Raw genomic sequence first — 21,504 nt, 5'->3', positions numbered from 1 at the left:
ACACCAAGAACTTGATGGTGAACCAAGCACAGTTGCGGTACATACACTCATTACCAATCCTGCCCTGGGAAACCCTATTTTCTGAAGACCAATTCAACAATTTCACACATACATATACTGTATATGGTCCATTCATAAAGCAAACACAGCAGAATTTTTTAGAATCCTCCTCAATCATACAAAAAATAAAAAGATGCTCATCCAAGTTTTGTGAACTAATACATTTTCACTGTGTTTCTAAAAGATTCATTGTACATTACTAAAATGTTTAACTAGTAAATCCAACAAAAATTAAAATGATGGTTACCGGAGGCCTGAGCAGGTGCTGATCGCTACCCGTGATTCTGGATCTCCTTCTGCATATCCTTGATAGTGACACTGATCCTGAAATTGGATACAAAATGAATAAAATTAATATAAAGGAAAAGAGTGCTTCAGAGAGAGAGTCTGAAGACAAACAGTTTATCTATGAAATTGAAACAATGAAATAATATTAAACAAACATATCCATAGATATCAAAGAAAAACAAAAGTGGACACAGAGAGTGTGCTATCTGCTGCATTACCACTTAAAATTAAAGGTAAAAAAGCATAAAATAATAAAGGTAATGCAGCCACACTATCTAAGGATTGGTAAACTGCTATAAATGTATAAAGAAGTTGTAGGTGGGTGGTGCGCCTAGCTAAAAGGGGTTGGGGAGAACACTGTGTGTATATATATATATATATATATATATATATTTTTGCTTTAAATAGTTATTAATATTTCAATTATTAAAGCAGAAGTTCAATTTGCCTATTTTTTCTTCTGCCTGCTTCCCCATTTCCTCCTCATCAATATAGTAATGACATTACAGTAAAAATCCCTGTTGCTTTCATTCCAAACCCTATATTAGGTCTAGTCATATCATCACTAGGTCCTGATACCTATTTGTGCCATGCAGGCAGATCATTGCCGATAGAAGGGGCCATCTGAGCTGAATTTTATTAAATGAATGTAGTAGGCTAGGGATGGTCAGTCTGGGCACAAAAATTGTTGTTGAGAAGAGAGTTGTTGCAGCTTCTAAGAGACATTAGGAAATTTTAGTACAGGAAAGGAGTCTGTACGAGACTGAATGAAAGGTTGGAGTTTTGCTTACAATTATATTTCTAGGCACAACTTTGTTTTAAGTTTTGGACAGAGGAACGTAATGGGATAGACTCTCTGTCAAGTTACCATTGAAGTCCTCATTGGAGAGATTCATCCAGTTTTTTGTTGGTGGTATGGGAAGATTTTCCAATAGAGACATTTAATTTATTTATTTTTAAGGGAAAACTATATAAAAAGTGAAGAAATAGGGAGAAAATTCACAATCAAACTCACTATCAAACAAACATTTTTACACTCTCCTACTCTATCCAAAGTTTTTGCAATACAAAAACTTGACCAATAAACCCCCCATATGCCATTATATTTGTTTAATAGATTAGGTGTTAGATTAACGTTTTTATTGTATCTAACAAAAAACTATTAAAAGCTGGAAAACCACTGATGCCTGAAAAGTTTTGTACTGCTGATATACCATCAGATTTCTGCTGAAATTGTAATCCTGATACAAACGATATTGATAGTTTACATGTAGGTGCAAACACAGCATATGCACAGCTTTTGGTTTTGAAAAATAGACACAGGCTCACTGGGTTTCATAAAACACACACACAAAAAAAAAAGAACATTTTCATGGTCAACGCCACTTTTTGTGTAATAAGATATGAAACATCTTTAATCATAATAATAATAGTCCTTTGAAATTTTTCCATGAAGATACAATGGCTAGATAACTCTGGACACTCTTTTATTGTGGATAATTATGTTACATGGCCACACCTTTAACAATTTCTGTATTATTTTACCAGAGGCCAACTGGTAGACATATTTTACTGTATCTGTTTCATGTGCTATTTTGTTTGTTACCTTTAGCAGAAATGGGAAATTAAAAAAATACCCAAAAGACTTTGTATCTGTAGTTATAAAGCTTCATACATATTATTACAGGTTTATTTATATCTTAATTGCTGTAAAGCTTGAACTTGAGAGCCTGAATTGGGAGCGCTGCCAGTAATGACACTGCGGTCTACAGGCAGGTTGATGACAAAGTTCATCTGCAATATAACTGCGTGGATCTGACTAATACACACTATGAGCACTGATCACTAGAGGGCGAACTTTGCTTCACTCATTCTCACATCAGCCGGTTCGGGGCACCAATCTCTAGATGATGTAATGTACAACACAGTGTGCTTCTAAAAATAATAGTACCGTACAACGTTCAATCCACAACCCAACTACAATGTATATATGAGCAGTTCAGAAATTTTAGAAAGCGTCCTGTAAAATCTGGAATGCCTACACACAGGTGATGGTCTAATGCCAGCCATAAACTAATAATGCAGAACAAGGAAAACGATCAATATTTTTTAATATCAATGGTTTACCTGGACTCTACTTATGCACCACATGTTTAGAACATCCAGCATTTTTTTTGTTAATTTGGTTGGGACCAAACCACCCAATGGAAGCACCCACAGCTCTTCACACAAACAACTGGCAGAGTCATGTCCTTATGACAAATGACCCGGAACACTTGGCTGGTGGTTATCAGGGAGCGCTACCAACTGAATGTCTGCTCTGATGGTTGATGGAAGCACAATGGTAAAAGTTAAACATTCAATATTAAGGAAGCATCAATCATTAAACTGCACCCATCGACTATAGTCACCCATCAACTATAGTCAGCAGTAGATCCTCCAATAGCTATGTGATACATATGGCGGAATGTTGGTCAAACATACTGAAAACTGATCAAGACTGACCCATTTTTTAATAAGTAATCTTAGACAATGAAGGTATCTTCTACAAAGACCAAAAACAAAGGGGTATCTCAATGAAAAACAATCGGAAAAATTAATTTATAAATTACTTTACACAACTTTTACCCAAAATTTGTTTAAAATGTAATCTAATTGGAAAAATGTAAAGAGATCCCCCCCAAGTGTTACACAGGAATGACTGGTTTTCCAGCTGGAATGACTGTGTGTTCTGAATGCCTTATAATACATATATCTGACCCCAGAAAGAAAACTCTTCAGTCAACTGATTTGTAATCTTTGCAGCAGGAAAACCGTATTCATTACTCAGTCAGATTACTGGAGACTGGCTCATTTCCTAATACTCTCGGCCAGCCTCTGACCTCCGACTTTTTATCTTATCACCGCTTCCTGCTGCCTGGCAAAAAAACAGGACATGCTAAAATATAGTGCACTGACAAGACCATAAAAAATGACTGACTACCCAAAATAAAAATGTTTAATGTGTTTACCTGCTAATGGCATTGTAATAGGCAAGCTGAGATCAGCCAAGGTTATTTCTTTTGTGTTTTAACAAAAAAGTTTACCGTGCTTTCTTCACATTTTAGAATGATAGGATTACCAGTTATATAGTTTTTCTACCCAGTCGCAAGGGTTGCCTTTTAATTGTAAGGGGTAAATCATTACAGAATACTAACTAGGTTGATTTTAATTATTGAGGTAATATATATCCTAGAAGATAATTGTTGCACACAATTAAAATTACTTATCTAATTAGTGTGTATATATATATATATACACTTTTGAGTACAAACCTGGATTTTTTCTTGACATTAGTAAAAGCATCTTGGTGACATCAGTAGTTAGATGACACTGTGTCCTCATGTAAAATGTATAACAAACTTTTGAGTTAGTTACACACTTTATTTGAGGAGACAGCGCCACCTACTGGTGGACAACAATAATAGACAAAGGATCATTTAGGAGAAAGTGACCTGTACCAATTCAAAAGTACAAAAACTAAGCCCATGTGATTTTATTTTTCCCCTAAATAAATGTTTTAAAAACACAGTATATATTTTACTTACATTAAAGTTTTGCGATTTTCATTGCTTACAGACTTGAATGTTAGCAGTGATGTCCGCATTGTGTGGCTCAGGTCTGTAGTCGAGTCAAGGCACTTGTCTTGTTTAAAATAGTGAACTATTCTGATGATTTTTTGACTATACAGTATATTTACAGGGTGTGTGTTTTTAAGTCCCCCTTGTGCGCCTAATGGGTTAATGCTTTAAATAAAAAAAAAAACGTAAACAAACAACCTATATAGATATCCTTTTATTATACCCCATTATACCCATCAAGCCATCAGTTTAGTGATATTCTTTTATAACAAGATCACAATCCGGAAACACAAATAGGATTAAACAAAATAATACATTGACACAGGATAAATCATATCACAGAATCAATGAAGTTGTGTTGTAAGAGGAATGCATATTTTAGGTTCCAAGATATTAACATGATGAAGAACAAGGAATTTAAACAAAAAATGGTCTATTGAAGGAATTTTATCCTAAGCTTACACATGGCACATGCACTGTAACAGGCATTGCCATGCACTGGGGTCAGGCACCCCATTGCTGTTGTATGGCAGGACACACGTATGTGCCCTTTTTTTTTCTTAACATTATATTCTAACATGGGCAGTGTAGTGGTGCAGTGCATAGTTCCCTGGTTCAAATTCCAGCCAGGACATATCTGCATGGAGTTTGCAGGTACCCTCCATGTTTGCGCGGGTTTCGTCCAGATACTCCGGTTAACTGGCTTACCCCCAAACTGACCTTAGACTGTATTAAAGACAAATGACCATGGTAGGGACAATAGATCGTGAGCCACTTTAAGGGACAACCAGTGACATGACTATGGACTTTGTAAAGCCATGCATAAAATGTTGGCGCTATATAAATACTGTATATTAATACCAATAATAATATTAGCAACACAGGTTGTCCATCCAAGACATGATAACATGCTTGTAACTAAGAATATAACAAAAATGAGAATATTAAGTAATATCAAGTTTCCAAATTGTCAAGATAAACTTATAATTTGGACTTACAAAGGCAGAAAGTTATTGGACAAAAACCATGTATGAACAAAAAAGTACCTAAAAATATCAAAACGCAGTTTGGTATCAAAGATTTAGAAACAATAAGCAGAATTTTGTCAACTTCAGTTTATTTTTCTCAATATGCTCTAGTGTTTTCTGAGAAGAGCAAGTAATGTAGATGGCCCAGCTACCCCCATCAAGATACCAAGGGGTAGTTGTGAAAAGGATCAGCAAATATAAGCCGTCACTGGCCACGGTATTAGGTACACCTGTACAACTGTTTGTAAATATCTAATCAGCCAATTACTTGGTAGTAATCAATGCATTTAGGCATGTAGACAATGTCAAGACCATCTGCTGAAGTATAACAGAGTATCAGAACGGGAAAGATAAGCAACTTTGAGGTCAGAGGAGGATGGCCAGTCAGGTTTGAGCTAAAAAAAAATGGAACAGTAGTTTAAATAACCAGTCATTACTTATTACCCCTGAAGTAAGCAGAAGAGCATCTCTGAAAACACAACCTTGAACCCTAAACCAGAAGAGATACAGCAGCAAAGACCACAGTGGGTGCCAAACCTGTTAGCTAAAACCACGGCTACAATTCCACAGACTCACTAAACTTGGATAAGAGAAAATTGGAAAAATGTTGCATGGTCCAAGTCTAGATTTCTGCTGCAACATTCAGATGGTACGGTAAGAATCAGGCTGCTGGTGTAATGGTGTGTAATGGTGTGGCGGTTACGTTCTTCACACACTTTGGGCCCCTAATACCAATTGAACATCATTTAAATGCCACAGCCTACCTTAAAATTGATGGATATAATAAGAAACCTTTTATGATTGCAGTGATCCCATCTTTGATAACTACTTCCATTATGTCAGCAAGCTCAAATCATCTCAAACTGGTTTGGAGGAACCCTTGAAATAACCTAAAGGCATTAGGGATCCTCTGCTCTAAATACTAAATCCACAGCTATAGTACATTAGTGTGGTGGCCAGTGGGAAGAATTTCACCCTAACATTAAAAATAGCTCATTGCACCCCTGTAACCCCTGGAGGAACCTTAGGAAGTGAACCCTGACTGAAACTGAAATCTTGATCTAAGGAAATGGTCAGCAGAAAATGTGGCCTATACCCCATATGACAGTCTCTACATAAAGTATAACGTGGCCTCTTAATCATCCCATCTATAATATAAAGTAATATCATTGTGCTTATTGTTCACTAAAAAACTTCAAAGTAAAAAGGAAGTGAAATAGGGAAATGCAAAACCACAATTTTATTTATGTAACATCACCTTGTGTCTAGATAAATGTAATCACAGAAACTTTGCGTGGGAAACATTTATAAATCCTTCCACAGAGGTCCATTCATAAAAAGGTCATAATCAATTCAACATTGTCTGATTTTTTTCTTGGGAATAGCAATTTAACTATTTCTGCATATTTTTTATATGCATGAACATGGTAATTACCCTACTTGTTTTATTGTGGTGCTTCACCTGGCTACACTGGCCACAGACTACAGGGGTGACTTCTACCCCGGCCACCGATGTAAGGGGGGACTCCTACCCCGGCCACCGATGTAAGGGGGGACTCCCACCCCGGCCACCGATGTAAGGGGGGACTCCCACCCCGGCCACCGATGTAAGGGGGGACTCCCACCCTGGCCACCGATGTAAGGGGGGACTCCCACCCCGGCCACCGATGTAAGGGGGGACTCCCACCCTGGCCACCGATGTAAGGGGGGACTCCCACCCTGGCCACCGATGTAAGGGGGGACTCCCACCCCGGCCACCGATGTAAGGGGGGACTTCTATACTGACCAGCATGGTAAAGGGTCACCTCTACATGTGAGCTGTAGGGTTGCAGTGATCTATTGGTGTCCAAGCTAGGTCACAGTATTATAACTGACAGATATTATACTACGTACATTTGTTTATTATCTTCATTAAGCAACAAGCTTAGCGCAGCTGGCAATATAATAGGGGTCTGTAAAAACATTTTTAAGGTAAACAGCAAGCATCATGTTTACTGGCTGAAGGGCACCAACCAATGGGAATGCTGAGCACTGTAGGTTTAGAAAGGTTGTAAGAGCTAAAGAGCTAAAAGTTAAAAAAAACAAAAAACAAAAAAAAAACTAAAGCTAAAAGCACATATCAGGAATATAAGCATGTGTATAGTTATCTATAGCACCCACCCCTTCTGTGGGAAAGAATGTAAATGAAACTTTCCTATCTGAAATGAATTCCCTTTTGCTAGTATTGTATGGAGAGGAGGGTTGCCAATAAAGACAGTAATTAGGAGGAGGGCTTGGAACTGGCAGGAGGGTTTGCTATGACGTTTATACGCACATTGGAAGGCAATAAATAAATACTTTATGGAATGGCCGCTAGTTAACTTTAAAAACAACTGATTTTTCTGTGCTTATCTAATCTAATTTTTTGAGTTGGTGACACGGCCTATTTAACCAACATATCCAAAGACCGAACTCATGCGAGCACAAATACGTTCTAAGCTGTGGCAGCTAATAGATCCCACAGCTTTATATAATGATAAATGATGTGTCATATAACACAGAGGTTCATAGCCTTCCAACAACAAGATCCCACAGATATATATAGTGACAAAGGGCACATCATAAATACACATACCATTGCTTAGCTCAAATGCTAGCGTACAGCTTAGCATACAACACTAAGTATTCATTAGTAAGCACACACCTGTTTTTGAAGCGGACTTGCCAGTCTTGTTCCATTTTCTGCATATGTATATACTGTGAAATCTTTGGCCAACAGATCTCTGTTAGGACAGGAAAAAAAAAAAAAAAAAAGTAAGCAGCCAGAATGACAAGTTAAATCTCTAATAAAACTTTGCAATGTACACATTATTGCTTAGTACATGGCACTTTGGACTATGCATGACAATGTATTTCCTCTCTCTGATTAGGTCCTCAATAGCAGAGGTCCCCAACCTCCGGGCCGTGTACCTGTGTCAGGCCGTGGCTGGTGAGTTGGGGGCTGCAAATGACAGGGGGCAGGAGCGCGGGCCGTGGGAGCGCGGGCAGTGGGAGCGCGGGCAGTGGGAGCACGGACAGTGGGAGCACGGGCAGTGGGAGGCCGGGCAGTGGGAGAGCGGGCAGCTCTCCTCACACTGCCTACACAGGAGCTGCAGAGAATGGCAGAGCAGTGTATGTAAGGCTTTCAAGTGTAGGTTGTACATATACCAGGTACATATACCAGCAAAATATTATTCTATGTTACTGGGCCCTGCTGTCAGAAAGGTTAACAACCACCAGTCCAAATCTTTTATAAATCACAGACTGGTTTCATGCAAAAAAATGTTTCCATGGACCAGGAGTAAGGTATGTGGGGTCCGTGGAAATATTTATTTGCACAAAACAAGTCCAGGGAGTGGGGAGCGTCTGTCCTTGTCTGCTGCATTTCTAGAATCTGTGTCTTTTCTGTTGTCATTTCATTCAGCACATCACTCAAGCCAGCTCATGTCACAGTAAAGACTGTGTCCTGAAGTCTGTATCCTGTTGAGATTTCCTTTCACTTTCTTTCTTAAAGATACAACATCTAATAGGAGGAAATTTCCTCCAAAGCGAATAAAGTTTCCTTCCAAAATATTGCTATTGGAACAGGTATCCCCATTCTTTTTGCTCCTGCAATGCATGTTAGTGTACATGTGTGTTGTGGCACACAACATTTGACTGTATCCCACTCCTACTGTGTAAAATAGTGCACATTTTTTTGTCCGTTGCATTAGCTGCCAGTTTATTTTGAATAGGCTGTCCTAATGCAATGCACATTAACACGTTGCATAACGCATTGGTCTTATTACATTGGGATGCCCATTCATGGAACTACCTAGGAGGATGTGCACTGGGGCACACTACAACATACTGTGTGTAGCTATGCATCCTAAAAAATAGCAGATGTTCGTTTTTTTGTGTTTGGTGAACTGGGCCTGAACACAATACACATTAAAATATTGCATAATGTATTTGGCGCAATACACCAGGACGGTAGGGTGCTTTCACTTTGCTTACGGTATTTGCAATATGTAAATATTTTAGTGTGCATGATCTGGCCTTGGGTGATGTTTAGACTAGTGGCAGAACTGGAGTTTCTGTGAATGTAAAGTGGTTGGCACCTTGGCAGCTCCTGCAACCTCAACCTCCTGCAACACAATGCTGCTTTAAAAACAAACAGCATTTGAACATTTTAGAGCAGGTGGTAGGTGTTGGTACTGAACAGCGCATCACCACCCCATTCATTCCCTGTAGGTTGATAAGGATGAGACACTACATGCAGCACCCCCAGAGGTTGCAGTTTAGGGGTGCGAGAAAGCAGTAACCACACCACAAACTGACTGCCAGTCTAAACATAGCCTGCATAGGAAATATTTTGTTGCATATTAAGACACAGGGCCACTACACTATCTACACTTGTTCTCAGCAATGGAAATCTCACATTCAAAGCCTTCAGTATTGAACCCCCTTGCCTGTAAATGAGTGCATCAGAAAACTGATATATCTGGAATGGAAAGATCCATTAAGCCTCCATTTCAGAATTTTATAAAAATACACTATGAGAAATCTCTGCAAGTCCCTGCATGTTAACCAAGAGAGATTCCAGAAAATGACATAAGGCCTTTGGAGGGTAAATAGTGATGAGCTCAGATGAACGGAAATCAAGCTTCTACCCTTAAAGTGGCAAGAGCGAGTGACGGTTTTTAATGACGAGAGTGGGAGTGGAATGTTTGAGCATTTCTGAAATGACTAAAATGTATTTTTACTTGGTATCATGAGTTATTTTGTGATTTCACATAAAAAAAAGCACCATATAAACATTACAGGCAATGTAAAAATAAGATGTAACTCTGAACTGGAAAACTTCACCCTGCACTTCAAGGGGTAATTGTTCATTCTGACTAGGGGGACAGGAATAGGACATCAATGTTCCTAGGATGTGAATAGCTCCCTGACATCAAAACACTTGGTCCTACATTTTATGTAATGATGTCCGACAGGTTACACCCGAAACAGCAGCAAAAGGAAGCTGTTTTGGAGAACTTGGAGGAATAGGATAAGAATGTCTACTTCTAATCTCTCTACATTAAAGAAGCCATTGAGATGGGGTTCATTTTTACAAGTTTCGGAATTTTAGTTTTAATACCCTTAGACCAGGGGTGTCAAACTCAAATACACAGAGGGCCAAAATTAAAAACTTTGACAAAGTCACGACCAACCTTGAAATTTATTGAAAAAATTGAGGAAATTTTTCCTTCTCATTAAATATAAATCATTGTCATATGGAAACAGAAGAGGTTTTGCTTTACATTTAATCTGGAACAAGCTTATAATTTTTTTGAAAATTTTATTTGAGAAAAAATCATTTGCCTTTCTCTATTTCTCTTTCCCTAGCCTTTAAATTTCAATGGTAACCTTTTTGCACAGGCTAACAATAATAAAAATTATAAATAATTCTTCTATGAAATCCAACCATTCAAGTCCATGCCTCAGAGTAGCAAGAAAAAGTACAGCTGAGGGGGAGTGCTGGAAATGCCAGACAAATCTTATCAGTGGCCCGCCGCTGAAACTCCCTCTTCATTGAAATAGCGCCCACTACTAAAATTCCCGGCATTATTTGCGTCTATAAAACAGTCCAATGCGGGACCAGGCATAAGCGAGATGCGAGTGATGCCAGGAATTGTAGTAGCGGCACTATTTCAATGCAGTGGTGAGCCAACTGCAGTTTAATTTTAGGATTCCTTTGGGGGCCAAATTTGGCTCCCGGGCCAGAGTTTGACACCCCTGCCTTGGACCAATGAGCTCTTGCATAAACATTGGGCACTCAGATCAGGCGGAAGGTCTATAAAAAGGAATGGTGCACACCAGGATGTGTCATGAAGTGTGTATGAAGATATGTGTATGAAGATACCCGGGACACATGTCAAACACCTTAACCCAACCACCATGGTATGTGACACTGCAGATGGTGATTGTCATTGAGGTTTGAAATTTGTTGTTTAATATCTTTTGGTTCATCATTTACTAATAGAAACCAAGGTGCTAATTTGCAGTTTATATATCTCTCTTAAAAAGAAATTTGGATAAATTTAGGGCAAAAAAAGGTCAATAGGATGGATTTGTGGGATGTAATCAAGCAGTGAACCTATCCACAGGTCCACCCAGGTCAGTTTATACGGATGGATAAAAGGAAATGGGACAATTTAGACAAAACCAGCTTACCCAAGTGTGACCGTGAGTGATACAGAGCCTACTGACCTAAAACCAATATTATTGCAGCAATCACTTTGTGATTTGGGTTACAAACATAAGATGGCATTCTATTTATGTGTAGGAGGGAATATCTTATCGTATTTTAGGCGCCTCCAGTGCCAACTACTCTCCGTCAGCTGGCACTTAGGTTGTAGTCCTGACAGTTGGAAAATCTGTGTGTAGAATAAGACTGAGCGTACGGTTCCATCACATTAAAGCTGTTGCAGGGTTTGCATCACAGGTTATGGTCTATACCAGGCTGCCATAAAGCAACAAATGCCAACATGAATGGCAACAACTGGCTTGTTCCAAAACTAAGCACACAGCCAGCCTTACGGATACTCTGCCTTTGAATGAAACTTTAGATAGAGTTGTATGGATGGAAAAGACAAGATCTGACCCATTTATGCCCATGGGTGTTTGTGCTCGTTTTAGCTTTCAAAGAGAATGTTCCATACAGTAGTCTATAAATTATATTTAAAATATTTTTTTTTAGTACAAACTGTAATCAAGAATGTCTATGGCACTCAGTATCATGCAGGATACGCTGAACCAGAACAGCTGAATTATAAGGTAATGTTTTGGTCTATTCAGCTATAATGATGGTAATATCTATGGAAGATTTCCTTGTAGAACATAGAGAATGTACAGCACTGTGTAATATGTAGGCGATATATGAATCCTGTTTAATAATAATGATAATAAAGAATGATCGATGCTAAGGGCAATGAAGAGTTACATAAATGACTCCTCCATGCACAGAATCAAAGTTCACATTAGATGGTTTCCTAATACTTTTTCATTAACAAAGGGAAGTTTCTCCTGACAAACAAGAGGGTGCAGTATGCTGGAATAACACAAGTCAGGGTATGAGCAATGAGGAAGAAAATTACACAACATTGAAAAATAGGAACTCTGCCCTCCCACATAACCATAGTTCACATATAGTTCACATACATAGTTCCAGTCACAGTGTTGTGACTGGAAGTTATAGATTACATTTATTTTCTCACTCCCTGCCTTTACCTTTGATTACAGCATGCATCTGCAGTGATATTGTTTCAATAAGTTTTGACAAAGTCTCAATATTTATTTCTGTCCAAAGTCGCATTTAATTTTATTGATAATGGGAGAGCTGCATCGTTGGGTAAAGGTTTCTCCAGCACATTCCAAACAAATCTCTGGACCCTCTATGGCCAATTCATATGTGAAAACAATGGGCCCGATTTATTAAAGCTTTCCAAGTATGGAGAGGATACACTTTGATCAGTGAAGCTGGGTGATCTGGCAAACCTGTTATGGATTTCTTCAAAATCATTTTCTATTGGTTAGCAAATGTTTTGAACCTGGGACCAGATCCATTCCAGGTTTATTGGATCACCCAGCTTCACACATGAACATGTATCCTCTCCAGCCTTGGAGAGCTTTAATTAATCAGACCCTATGGCTCATATTCCCTGAACCAATCTTTCTAATTTGGAGCCCAATAAATCCTGGCATATACCGTGCCAACAGGGAAGGAAAATTCCACTGACGGAAAAACCTGTAATATTTAGTACATTCAAGTTGTGAGCCAACCTCATTTCTTGGACATATAACCTTTCTATCGTACGGGAGTCCTGAAGGCTGGGGGCTTTTCTTTTGCTCAGACAGTGTGTGTGTGTATGTATGTTATATATATATATATATATATCTTAGACTGTAAGCTCTTTTGCATACATACATCAGATTGCACCAGCAGGAAAGCTTGGGGTAAACCTATACCTTGATCATGTAACCACACAGGGTCCTGATAATACGGGGCTATCCATCTGCTTTTCTTTTATTATCACAATGATCAGGAAGATGGAGATAGAAAGCAGCAAATGAAGAGAGGAAGGAATACCTGTTCTGTTCCAGGTGTAGTATGTGCTCCTGACCTTCCGCCTTAATAACATAAGATAGACCCTGCAGAATATTAAACAGAAGTCATTAAAATAAAGCAGATTCCATACACTGGCAAAAATTTATCAACTTAAATTAGGTCACAGAACAAACGGTGATCATCTCACAAGGTACTATATATAGATAAAATACAATCTAAACATTAATGCAAAACTTCCCCGCCCACAAACTTTCCACTGTCATTTCATTACAACACCACCCAAACAAAGATGTATCTGAAGCAAAACTGCTTTTTTAAAAAGAAATGGGTCAACTGTGTTGTCAAGCATTATCATGCTAATGGCCATGATCAAGTTTACTGTATTTTAAAGCTCATGGGCAAATATTATACCTTCAACTGAAGAAATGCTTTTTTTTATAATTTTGGACACATTATGGCATTTTATTTATTGGTAACCGGTGCCATGGTGGATATAAAGCTTAGTATTCTCCCCAAATTTTTTGAAGCAGGATGGGGGAAAAAAAACTATAGGCAGGTGGAGGCCTCTGTATTGTCACCCAACTTTTCAGTATCCACCCAAAAACAGCCGGGTGGGGCGCCCGGCTAAAAGGTGCTAGGAGTATACTGGCAGATATAGATAATGTCTGAAATCATTGTGGGGAGTTACACAGGAGGAAGCCATAATGACTATTAGCCAATTGAAACTCTCTCCGCTATGTACATTAACAACCATTGAGCTATGTTGCTAATGTACACAGCAGAAAAAAAAAAAAAAAAAAGACACCAGGATCTGAGATGGCAGCAAAGGAGCAAAGTATGTAAAACTTGAGCATATTTCAAGATCTTTATATTTATATTTTATTTTACTATTTACATGCCTTAGATCTAGCAGATCTATTGATCCGAGTCATATAATCTTAAATGAAAAAAAAGAATGCTGGAACAAATCCTGGTGATGAAAATACTGCATGTGTTTATCTTTAGTGAAATTTGATCAGTATAATTAGCATGTAATACACATAAGGAAATACAGCATGTAATCTAAGGGAAATATTTGGAAGGAGATCAAATTTGTGTTGGCGATAACAGGCAAGCAGATACAGCTGTATGTACAGCACGGAAAGTGAGAACTGGAAATGATATCTTCCATATAAAAGCATACTGCAACAGAGGAAATGAAAGAGGAGAATGGGCTATGATAATGCAGTACTAATGCAGATGCAATGGGATCGCTAAGAAGAGAACTCTGCTGTCCAATCACAAACTAGGGACTGATTCAGGACAAAATGGGTTCAGAGAAAGTGAGCTGAATAATGAGCATTTGGTGGCAGAAAATGGTACTGCAGGACAAATCTTTTGATTTTAGATACATATTGCAGCAAAATGTTTTGGTATTACTTATAATAATATTTTTCATTTGTTTTGATGTTCTGCTGTTTGTGTCGTCTAGACCGGTGACTCTTGAACTTTTTAACACGCGGGGACCACAATATATTATATTATGTTATTATTACTATATCCATAGCTTACAGTACATTAGTATGAGGGGAAGTAGGAAGAATGTCTCTTACATTGGTACCCATTGGGAAGAATATCACCTGTACAGATAGCCAAAAAGATCATTGGTTTCAGTTAATTTGACCTGAGAAGCACAAATTGCTCATTGCTCAAGGAACCCCCAGCAATCTCCGGAGGAACCCTGGTTGAGAAATACTGATCTAGACAATCAAAATGTATCATTTGGCTATTGTAGGACAGTGAAGGTTAAGCAGCACCTGGTTTGTAGATGTCAGCACTCTCAGATTTATGAAAAAAAAGACAGATCAGGTGATTATGGTTCAGATGAATCATTACCAGCAAATTAACATTCAGAAACACATTTACCTCTTTAAGCGCCCCGGATGCGTCTCTTCTAAGCCGAGATATCTTCTGAGGTACAATAATTTCATAGGAAGACAAAAATGATGATGGATCCACAGCTGTTAAAAAGAAAAGGTGAACATCTATATCAGTGCTTAGATATAAAAAGCAAATGTCCAATATTCTTTTTCTGTAATTAAAAACAATTTTTGTATTTGTTGAAAATAAATGTTTCAAGACAATTCAAGACAACCCCCACAAGGGGTGAGCACCTGTTGGATTTTCATGGCACTTGTGTGTCTGATGTAATTATTTAACTTCCAGACAGGGCAGGAAGTGATGATAAATTTCTCCAATGAAGCAAAAGCAACAAAACGTTTTTGGTAATGTTTGGATAGATTAGGAGCATTACAGAATTCTCAATCACACTGCCATTTACCTGTACGGGAGTGCTTGGGAACCACTTTGTGCACAAAGTTGCGTTTGCATTGCAGTGGGGTTGCGGCACAGTTCTGGAAGCATTATGTTGCTTTTGGCTATGTGGTTGGTTTTCCTTTTCTGCAGAAAGAATTGCACAACCACTGCAAATGTGCTTTGCCACTCCTGGAAACCTAACAGTGGATTGCTATGCTCCTGGAAAAGGCAAAGAGTGCATTTTGTCTGCACTGCAAGTCTGAAAGGTCCTTTATAAATGAAGATAACATTTGGATTTTTTTTATTCCTGTCCCATAATGCCCTTACACCCCATTTTTGTAAAGCCAGGGACAACAAAGACAGTGGGGTTACCCCCAAGACAATTTCTTCCAGTTTTAGGCAGTCTTCCCCAATAAATTGGCTTGAGTTAGCTTTTAAAGCAGAAATCTAGACACATTGGACCTGATTTAATAAAGCTCTCCAAGGCTAAAGAGAATACTTCCATTGGTGAAGTTTAGTGATCCAGCAAATCGGGAATGGATCTGGTCCAGGATTCAAAACATTTGCAGGAAAATGAAGAAATCCATTCCAGGTTTGCTGGATCACCCAGCTTCACTGATGAGTGTATTCTCTCCAACCTTGGAGAGCTTTAATAAATCAGGCCAATTATTACAGCTTTGTAACCATTATTATAGAGTTATTTTTTTTGTAGGTGAAAGGTAATTGAATAAGACCTGGCATCAGCCAGCAGAGATGGAGTGTGAAAGGAAGAAGCAGCACAAGGAGCTATTCAGTTCTAGTGCAGAAAAAAGCATGCGGATAGGAGGAGAAAATGATACAAGCTCATCACTGTGCTGCTTCTCCTTTCACTGGCTGGGGTGGACACAGGAAAGGAAGTGACTGCTGCCCATCTGGACATTAGGAATAAAAATGCTGCAAAGGAATCTTAGAATTAAATGTGAATACTGAAACACAAGCTGGTTTTGTTATTGTATCCGAATAGGTTATTCATTTCTGTCTTGTTATATTTAGTTGCGGTTCTGTTTTCGTTTTGGCACAAATTTGGAAACTTTTCACACATTGGCAAAAACAAACAAAGATTTTTTGAAAATGTAGAGTAAGCACCAGTTATACAAACCATAGATGTAAACACACTGTCTCTGAAATTTTTTATTGTTAGAAACTAGTGACAGATTCTCCATGCAAATTGCTAAAGATTACGTTTGTAATACATATATTAAAGTTGTTTTACATTCAGTCTGTGACTAGACAATGAAAGAAGAAACAGATTGTTGAAGGCGTCTTTCTGCTCTCTCCTCCTCCAGTGTCTTCCTCTGGAATATGCAATAGGCCCCTAAAGCTGCTTCTTCCTCCCCCAATCTGTGTGCTGCTGTCAACGTATAACCAAAGCTTAAATATCAAACCAAATCTGATATTTACAATGCATATGACAGTTTTTTACATAACTGGATTTTCTTTTTTTATGCTCCTGTAGTTTGACTGTAAAGAAAAAAAAAAAGCTCTGGAAGTAATAAAAATAATTTTGTCTGTAGCGGTATTTTACAGTAAATCATGCAATGAAAGTGATATATGTTAAGTATATGTATCATATTCTCAGCCCTCTAATTACACCCAAAGGTCATATTTTCAGGCCATAAAAGTTTCAAGAAATATCTAACTGGAGGTGATCTACAGATAACACCAAAGTCAGAATCTGCTTAGTTCCTAAGAAAAACACAAACCCTTCCATCTAATCTTTGCATGCATGACAGCTGCCTTCTCTATGGAAGACAAGAAGCTCAGTCTAGGTGTGCCATGAGTATTAATATTATTATTATTATTATTATTATTAATAATAATAATAAACAGGATTTATATAGCACCAACATATTACGCAGTGCTGTACACCTCCATTCTTCCTTTCCAAGTATAAGAATACACTTATATAAAAAGTTTCCTGACAAATTTTAAAACAATACCATCTGATGAGATATTGCTATTATTCTGTCACCAGTTCCATGTTGTCAGCAGCACAGAAAATAGACAATCCTGCTTCCCCGGGCCTGGATGGGTCACATGGGTGTCAGTGTGCTGACTGCTGCAATGATACCGGGAAGCCGCTAATAGCTTTCTCTGCTGTGCCGTCTGTATTGTTATTACACAAGGGCTATTATAATATGGGAGTTGGGGTTCCTACCATTCATAAGCTGCCTACAGACTTAAGAAAGCAGTCATCTGTACATGACCAATCCGATCATCCCCAGGGCAAACTACCTACATGACTGGAGGATGAATGCAAAAAAAGTCTGACTTATGGAGAAATAAACAGCCATTAGAACAGGTGTTCTATTTTGGTTTTTTTTGGAATGTTTAGCAAATGACCAAAATGGGGTTTAAGACTTTCTTAAAGTGTGAGGCTATCTCAAAGTGCAATCACATTGGGCAGTGTTCTCCCCAGCCCTCTTTAGCTGGGTGCACCCCCCGGCACATTTTAGTGACCACCCGGCAGTTTTTAAGTGGTCACTGAAAAGCTGGGCTACAAAACAGGGGCTACTCCCCACCAAGCCTAAAGAAATCGTGGAGAATAATGTAGGGGCTTGTCATATACAAAGCAAAAAACATTAGAATAAACATTTTTTTTTGCAAACAGTAAATGAGTAATACATATTGCTGAGGACGCTAAAGTGAGAAATAATTCTAAAAATAATAGTAAATTTTAAACCAGGCTTACCCAAGCTATTTAACATGGGGGAATCCTTGAAATCACTTTCAGGTCTTCTAGGAACCCCCCTGCTATAATTACTATATCCACAGCTTACAGCACATTAATGTGGTGGTCATTAGGAAGAATGCCTCTTATATCGCTGGTCATTGGAAATAATGTTACCCTTACGTAGCCAAAAAGATCAGTGGTGTCAGTAAAACTGACCTGAGATGCAAAGATTGCTCAAAGAACCCCTAGCAAACTCTGGTGGAACCCAGGAACCCAACTCTTGAGAAACACTGATCTAAACAAATGACCCGTAACGGTTTTCAAATCTTTTTCTTTTTCAGTACCAACAAATTTTGAGGATATAGGTAAGGTTTTAAACCTTGCCATTTTTAGAATCTATTTACGCAACACAGGCTGCACTTTTAGTTGAACTATTATATGCAAGGAGGACCCCTTGTTGTCTGAACTCTTGTAGCAATGTTAGTTTAAAACTCCTGTTAAAACTGGGAATAGTCTTATTTCCTTGTACACTTCTCTTTATATAGGAAGCTGCAGAAGGTATCATGAGCCCATGTTTATTAACCTATAAGTGTTATCAAGCCCTCTCCCACTGTGCTGCCTAAGGCTCTCCTCTCCGGTGTTATGGTTAGATGTGCTGACTTATTTGCCAATGTTCATGGATTCAAGACTGAATAGAGAAAGAGAGAAATCTATAGCAGTAGCCTAAGAGTTATGATCTAAAACTTAAAAGGTTTATAAATGAAAACCATGAAATTTAAATCGGAATGCATAGGTAACCATAACTGTGAATACTATAGAGCAACCATTACCAAACAAGGTTCCGCTGAAACCTCCAGAGATTGCAAGGGGTTCCTAGATTTGTGGCCGACTGTCCTCCCATCTGATGGTATCTGTATAGTCCCGGGTCTAATGTAGCCCCAATCATCGTTATACCTGAATATAAGGATTGAGAAAGGCCAATTCTTTATGCTGACCATCAATGTAAGAAGTACCGTATTTTTTGCCATATAAGACGCACTTTTTCTTCCCCAAAACTGAGGAGGAAAAGTTAGTGCGTCCTATACGACAAATGTGTTAAAAAAAATAATTAAAATATTATACTCACCCGATACCCGGATCCTGCGTGTGTCTCTGGCTGCAGCGTGTCTCTCTTCTCTGCTCTGCCAGCATCGTGTTTTCTCCTGTCTGTAAAGCAAAGCGAAAGAAGCCGGCACAGCGCCACCTGCTGTTCCCTGTCCTAACTGCCGTACAATAGAAAAAAAGCACAGAGTGATCAGAAGGGGAATTTGAATGACACAGAGTGATCAGAAAGGGAATTTGAAAGGTACAAAGTGATCAGAAAGGGAATTTGAATGGCACATGAGTGATCAGAAGGGGAATAATCTTTCAGAATCTTTTTTTCTAGATTTTCCTCCTTTAAAATTGGGTGCGTCTTATATTCCGGAGCGTCTTATACGGCGAAAAATACGGTATTTTCCCAATTAATTTATTTCAGTGGTTTCTTGGGACCTGAACGATATTTTAAGGTTTCGCCCAGGGTAAAAAAGGTTGAAAAAAAGTCTGCTCTGGGAATTTTCATCAAGATGTGTGGTGGGAATGTTTATTATTTTTAGGCCGATCTCAAAGAACGAGTGGCCTGTCTATAAGGGTTGATATGGACCACCATATATTGGAAGTATTTTTGCAATGAAGGCCTTCCCCACGACCTTGTCATTTTTTTAATAGTTACCCTGGGGTAAAAAGGTTCAGAAAGGTTGCTGTTAAGCATACAAGACACAGATACCGGGCTGCTATAAATTGGTATTATGTTCCTTTAGATCAAAGACATAGACATTACTAAAAGCTAAAATTAACTAAATAATCAAAAACCTAGAACCATAATCTCAATAAATTGACTCAGGGTAATAAATATTGTGATAAATTCAATCAATGGGACCTGCAGGGTCCTTCAAATGTAATTTATAAACTCCCCATGTGCTCAGCTTTATTAATGATTTATTCGAATCCTCACCTTGATGTTTATTATGACGGTGGTCTAAAGCTGAAAAATATAATCCCCTCAAGGTTTCCCTTTTGGTTTTAAAACCACACGTCAGGCCACTGAGACTGCAATCTGAAATTGCTTACATAGTATGTGTGGTCATAAATCCTTTTCTTATCTGCCAGACATAAAATAAGCCGCATTCACAGTGCAAAATGAAACTCCAATTGTAATTTATCAAAAATCTGGGACCTTGTCTGGTAAGTGATTTCTTCTGGTTTTATATTTCAAAGCCAACCCCTGGCAAATACATAATTTAAAAATATGTTTCGTATTTTTTTTTGTTGGGGGGGGGGGGGTTTATTTGGTGTGTTTTTTGTAAGTCTTCCAGATCTCTGTACTTATGCAGTGTGAAATGTTTCTTCATTTAGGAAATTCCTGTGACAAAGACCAGGTACAGCTGCTGTCACCCCTTCTGAATTGTGGCTGGTCTTGTATCCACCCCCTTGTCTCATTGTTCCAGCCAGACTGTAGTGGGACGGTCCTCTGGGTCCCTCCTACAGCTCTGTTCTTTACATTTAGAGCAAAGTGGTCTACTGTGTGGTTACTGAGAATTATATGCAGATGAAAGATGCTGGGCCTGGCAATCAGAATAAAGGTGAAGCCTTAGACTTGTATTATTTGCTGCCTGTGCCTCAAACTTGGATAATCCCCCCTCATTTACAGATTGAAGAAAACTCATCAAAATGGGGGTTATCTCACCTTTGACAACTTTCATCAGAATAGGTGTCCCCATTGGGAAAAATAAGGCCAGTACTCCATGTAGGAGATAGCTCTTTCAGTATATTTCTCCTCCTATGTCCCTGTCTGTATCTGTCTGTCATTTGCAACCCCTGATTAATGTACAGCGCTGTGTAATATGTTGGCGCTATATAAAACCTGTTTATTACTATTATTATTATTATTATTATTAATATACAGCAATCACCAATGCTTTGAGAGCACACCAGTCCTCTATGTTAAGACTTGACCAACATATCCTTGAAATTGGTGTTTTCGATTGCTGTGTGCAGTGAAAAAAAGCTATATATTGGTCTTTCTTCACATGAAGTCCCTATTGACACCAATTCTGCCCATTTACCCAGGTGGTCTGGAGGCAAGAGCCCCGCATGCAGGATGAATGCAGCTTTTTCTTTAATAAGGACAAAGACAACAGTACAAATCTAACACTTCTAGTTTGAGTACCATTTTAAAACTTTGCATTAATTTTTTTACATATACAGGGTCTGGCATGAAGCCTGTGGAGGCAGTGTTGGGATCTGGGGTGCCTGCAGGGCCAGTGTTGGGATCTGGGGTGCCTGCAGGGCCAGTGTTGGGATCTGGGG

The 21,504-nt window shown here is 38.6% G+C and overlaps 1 protein-coding gene across 1 annotated transcript in view; it reads right to left on the bottom strand.

Annotated features, from left to right (window-relative positions):
* The window catches only part of ADAM9 (ADAM metallopeptidase domain 9), a 67,111-nt gene that overhangs the window by 29,775 nt on the left and 15,832 nt on the right, over nucleotides 1–21,504 (bottom strand). The window contains exons 2-5 of the mRNA XM_072399779.1: nucleotides 15,015–15,109; nucleotides 13,131–13,192; nucleotides 7,680–7,758; nucleotides 308–384 (exon numbers count right to left, since the gene is read on the bottom strand). Of these exons, the coding sequence (XP_072255880.1) occupies nucleotides 308–384; nucleotides 7,680–7,758; nucleotides 13,131–13,192; nucleotides 15,015–15,109 (313 nt within the window). The remainder of the gene's footprint in view (nucleotides 1–307; nucleotides 385–7,679; nucleotides 7,759–13,130; nucleotides 13,193–15,014; nucleotides 15,110–21,504) is intronic.

Source organism: Pyxicephalus adspersus, chromosome 2, assembly GCF_032062135.1.
Source record: "Pyxicephalus adspersus chromosome 2, UCB_Pads_2.0, whole genome shotgun sequence".
NCBI lineage: Eukaryota > Metazoa > Chordata > Amphibia > Anura > Pyxicephalidae > Pyxicephalus > Pyxicephalus adspersus.
The sequence above is the reverse complement of the archived record's forward strand: the minus strand, read 5'-3'. Positions and strand labels throughout refer to the sequence as shown.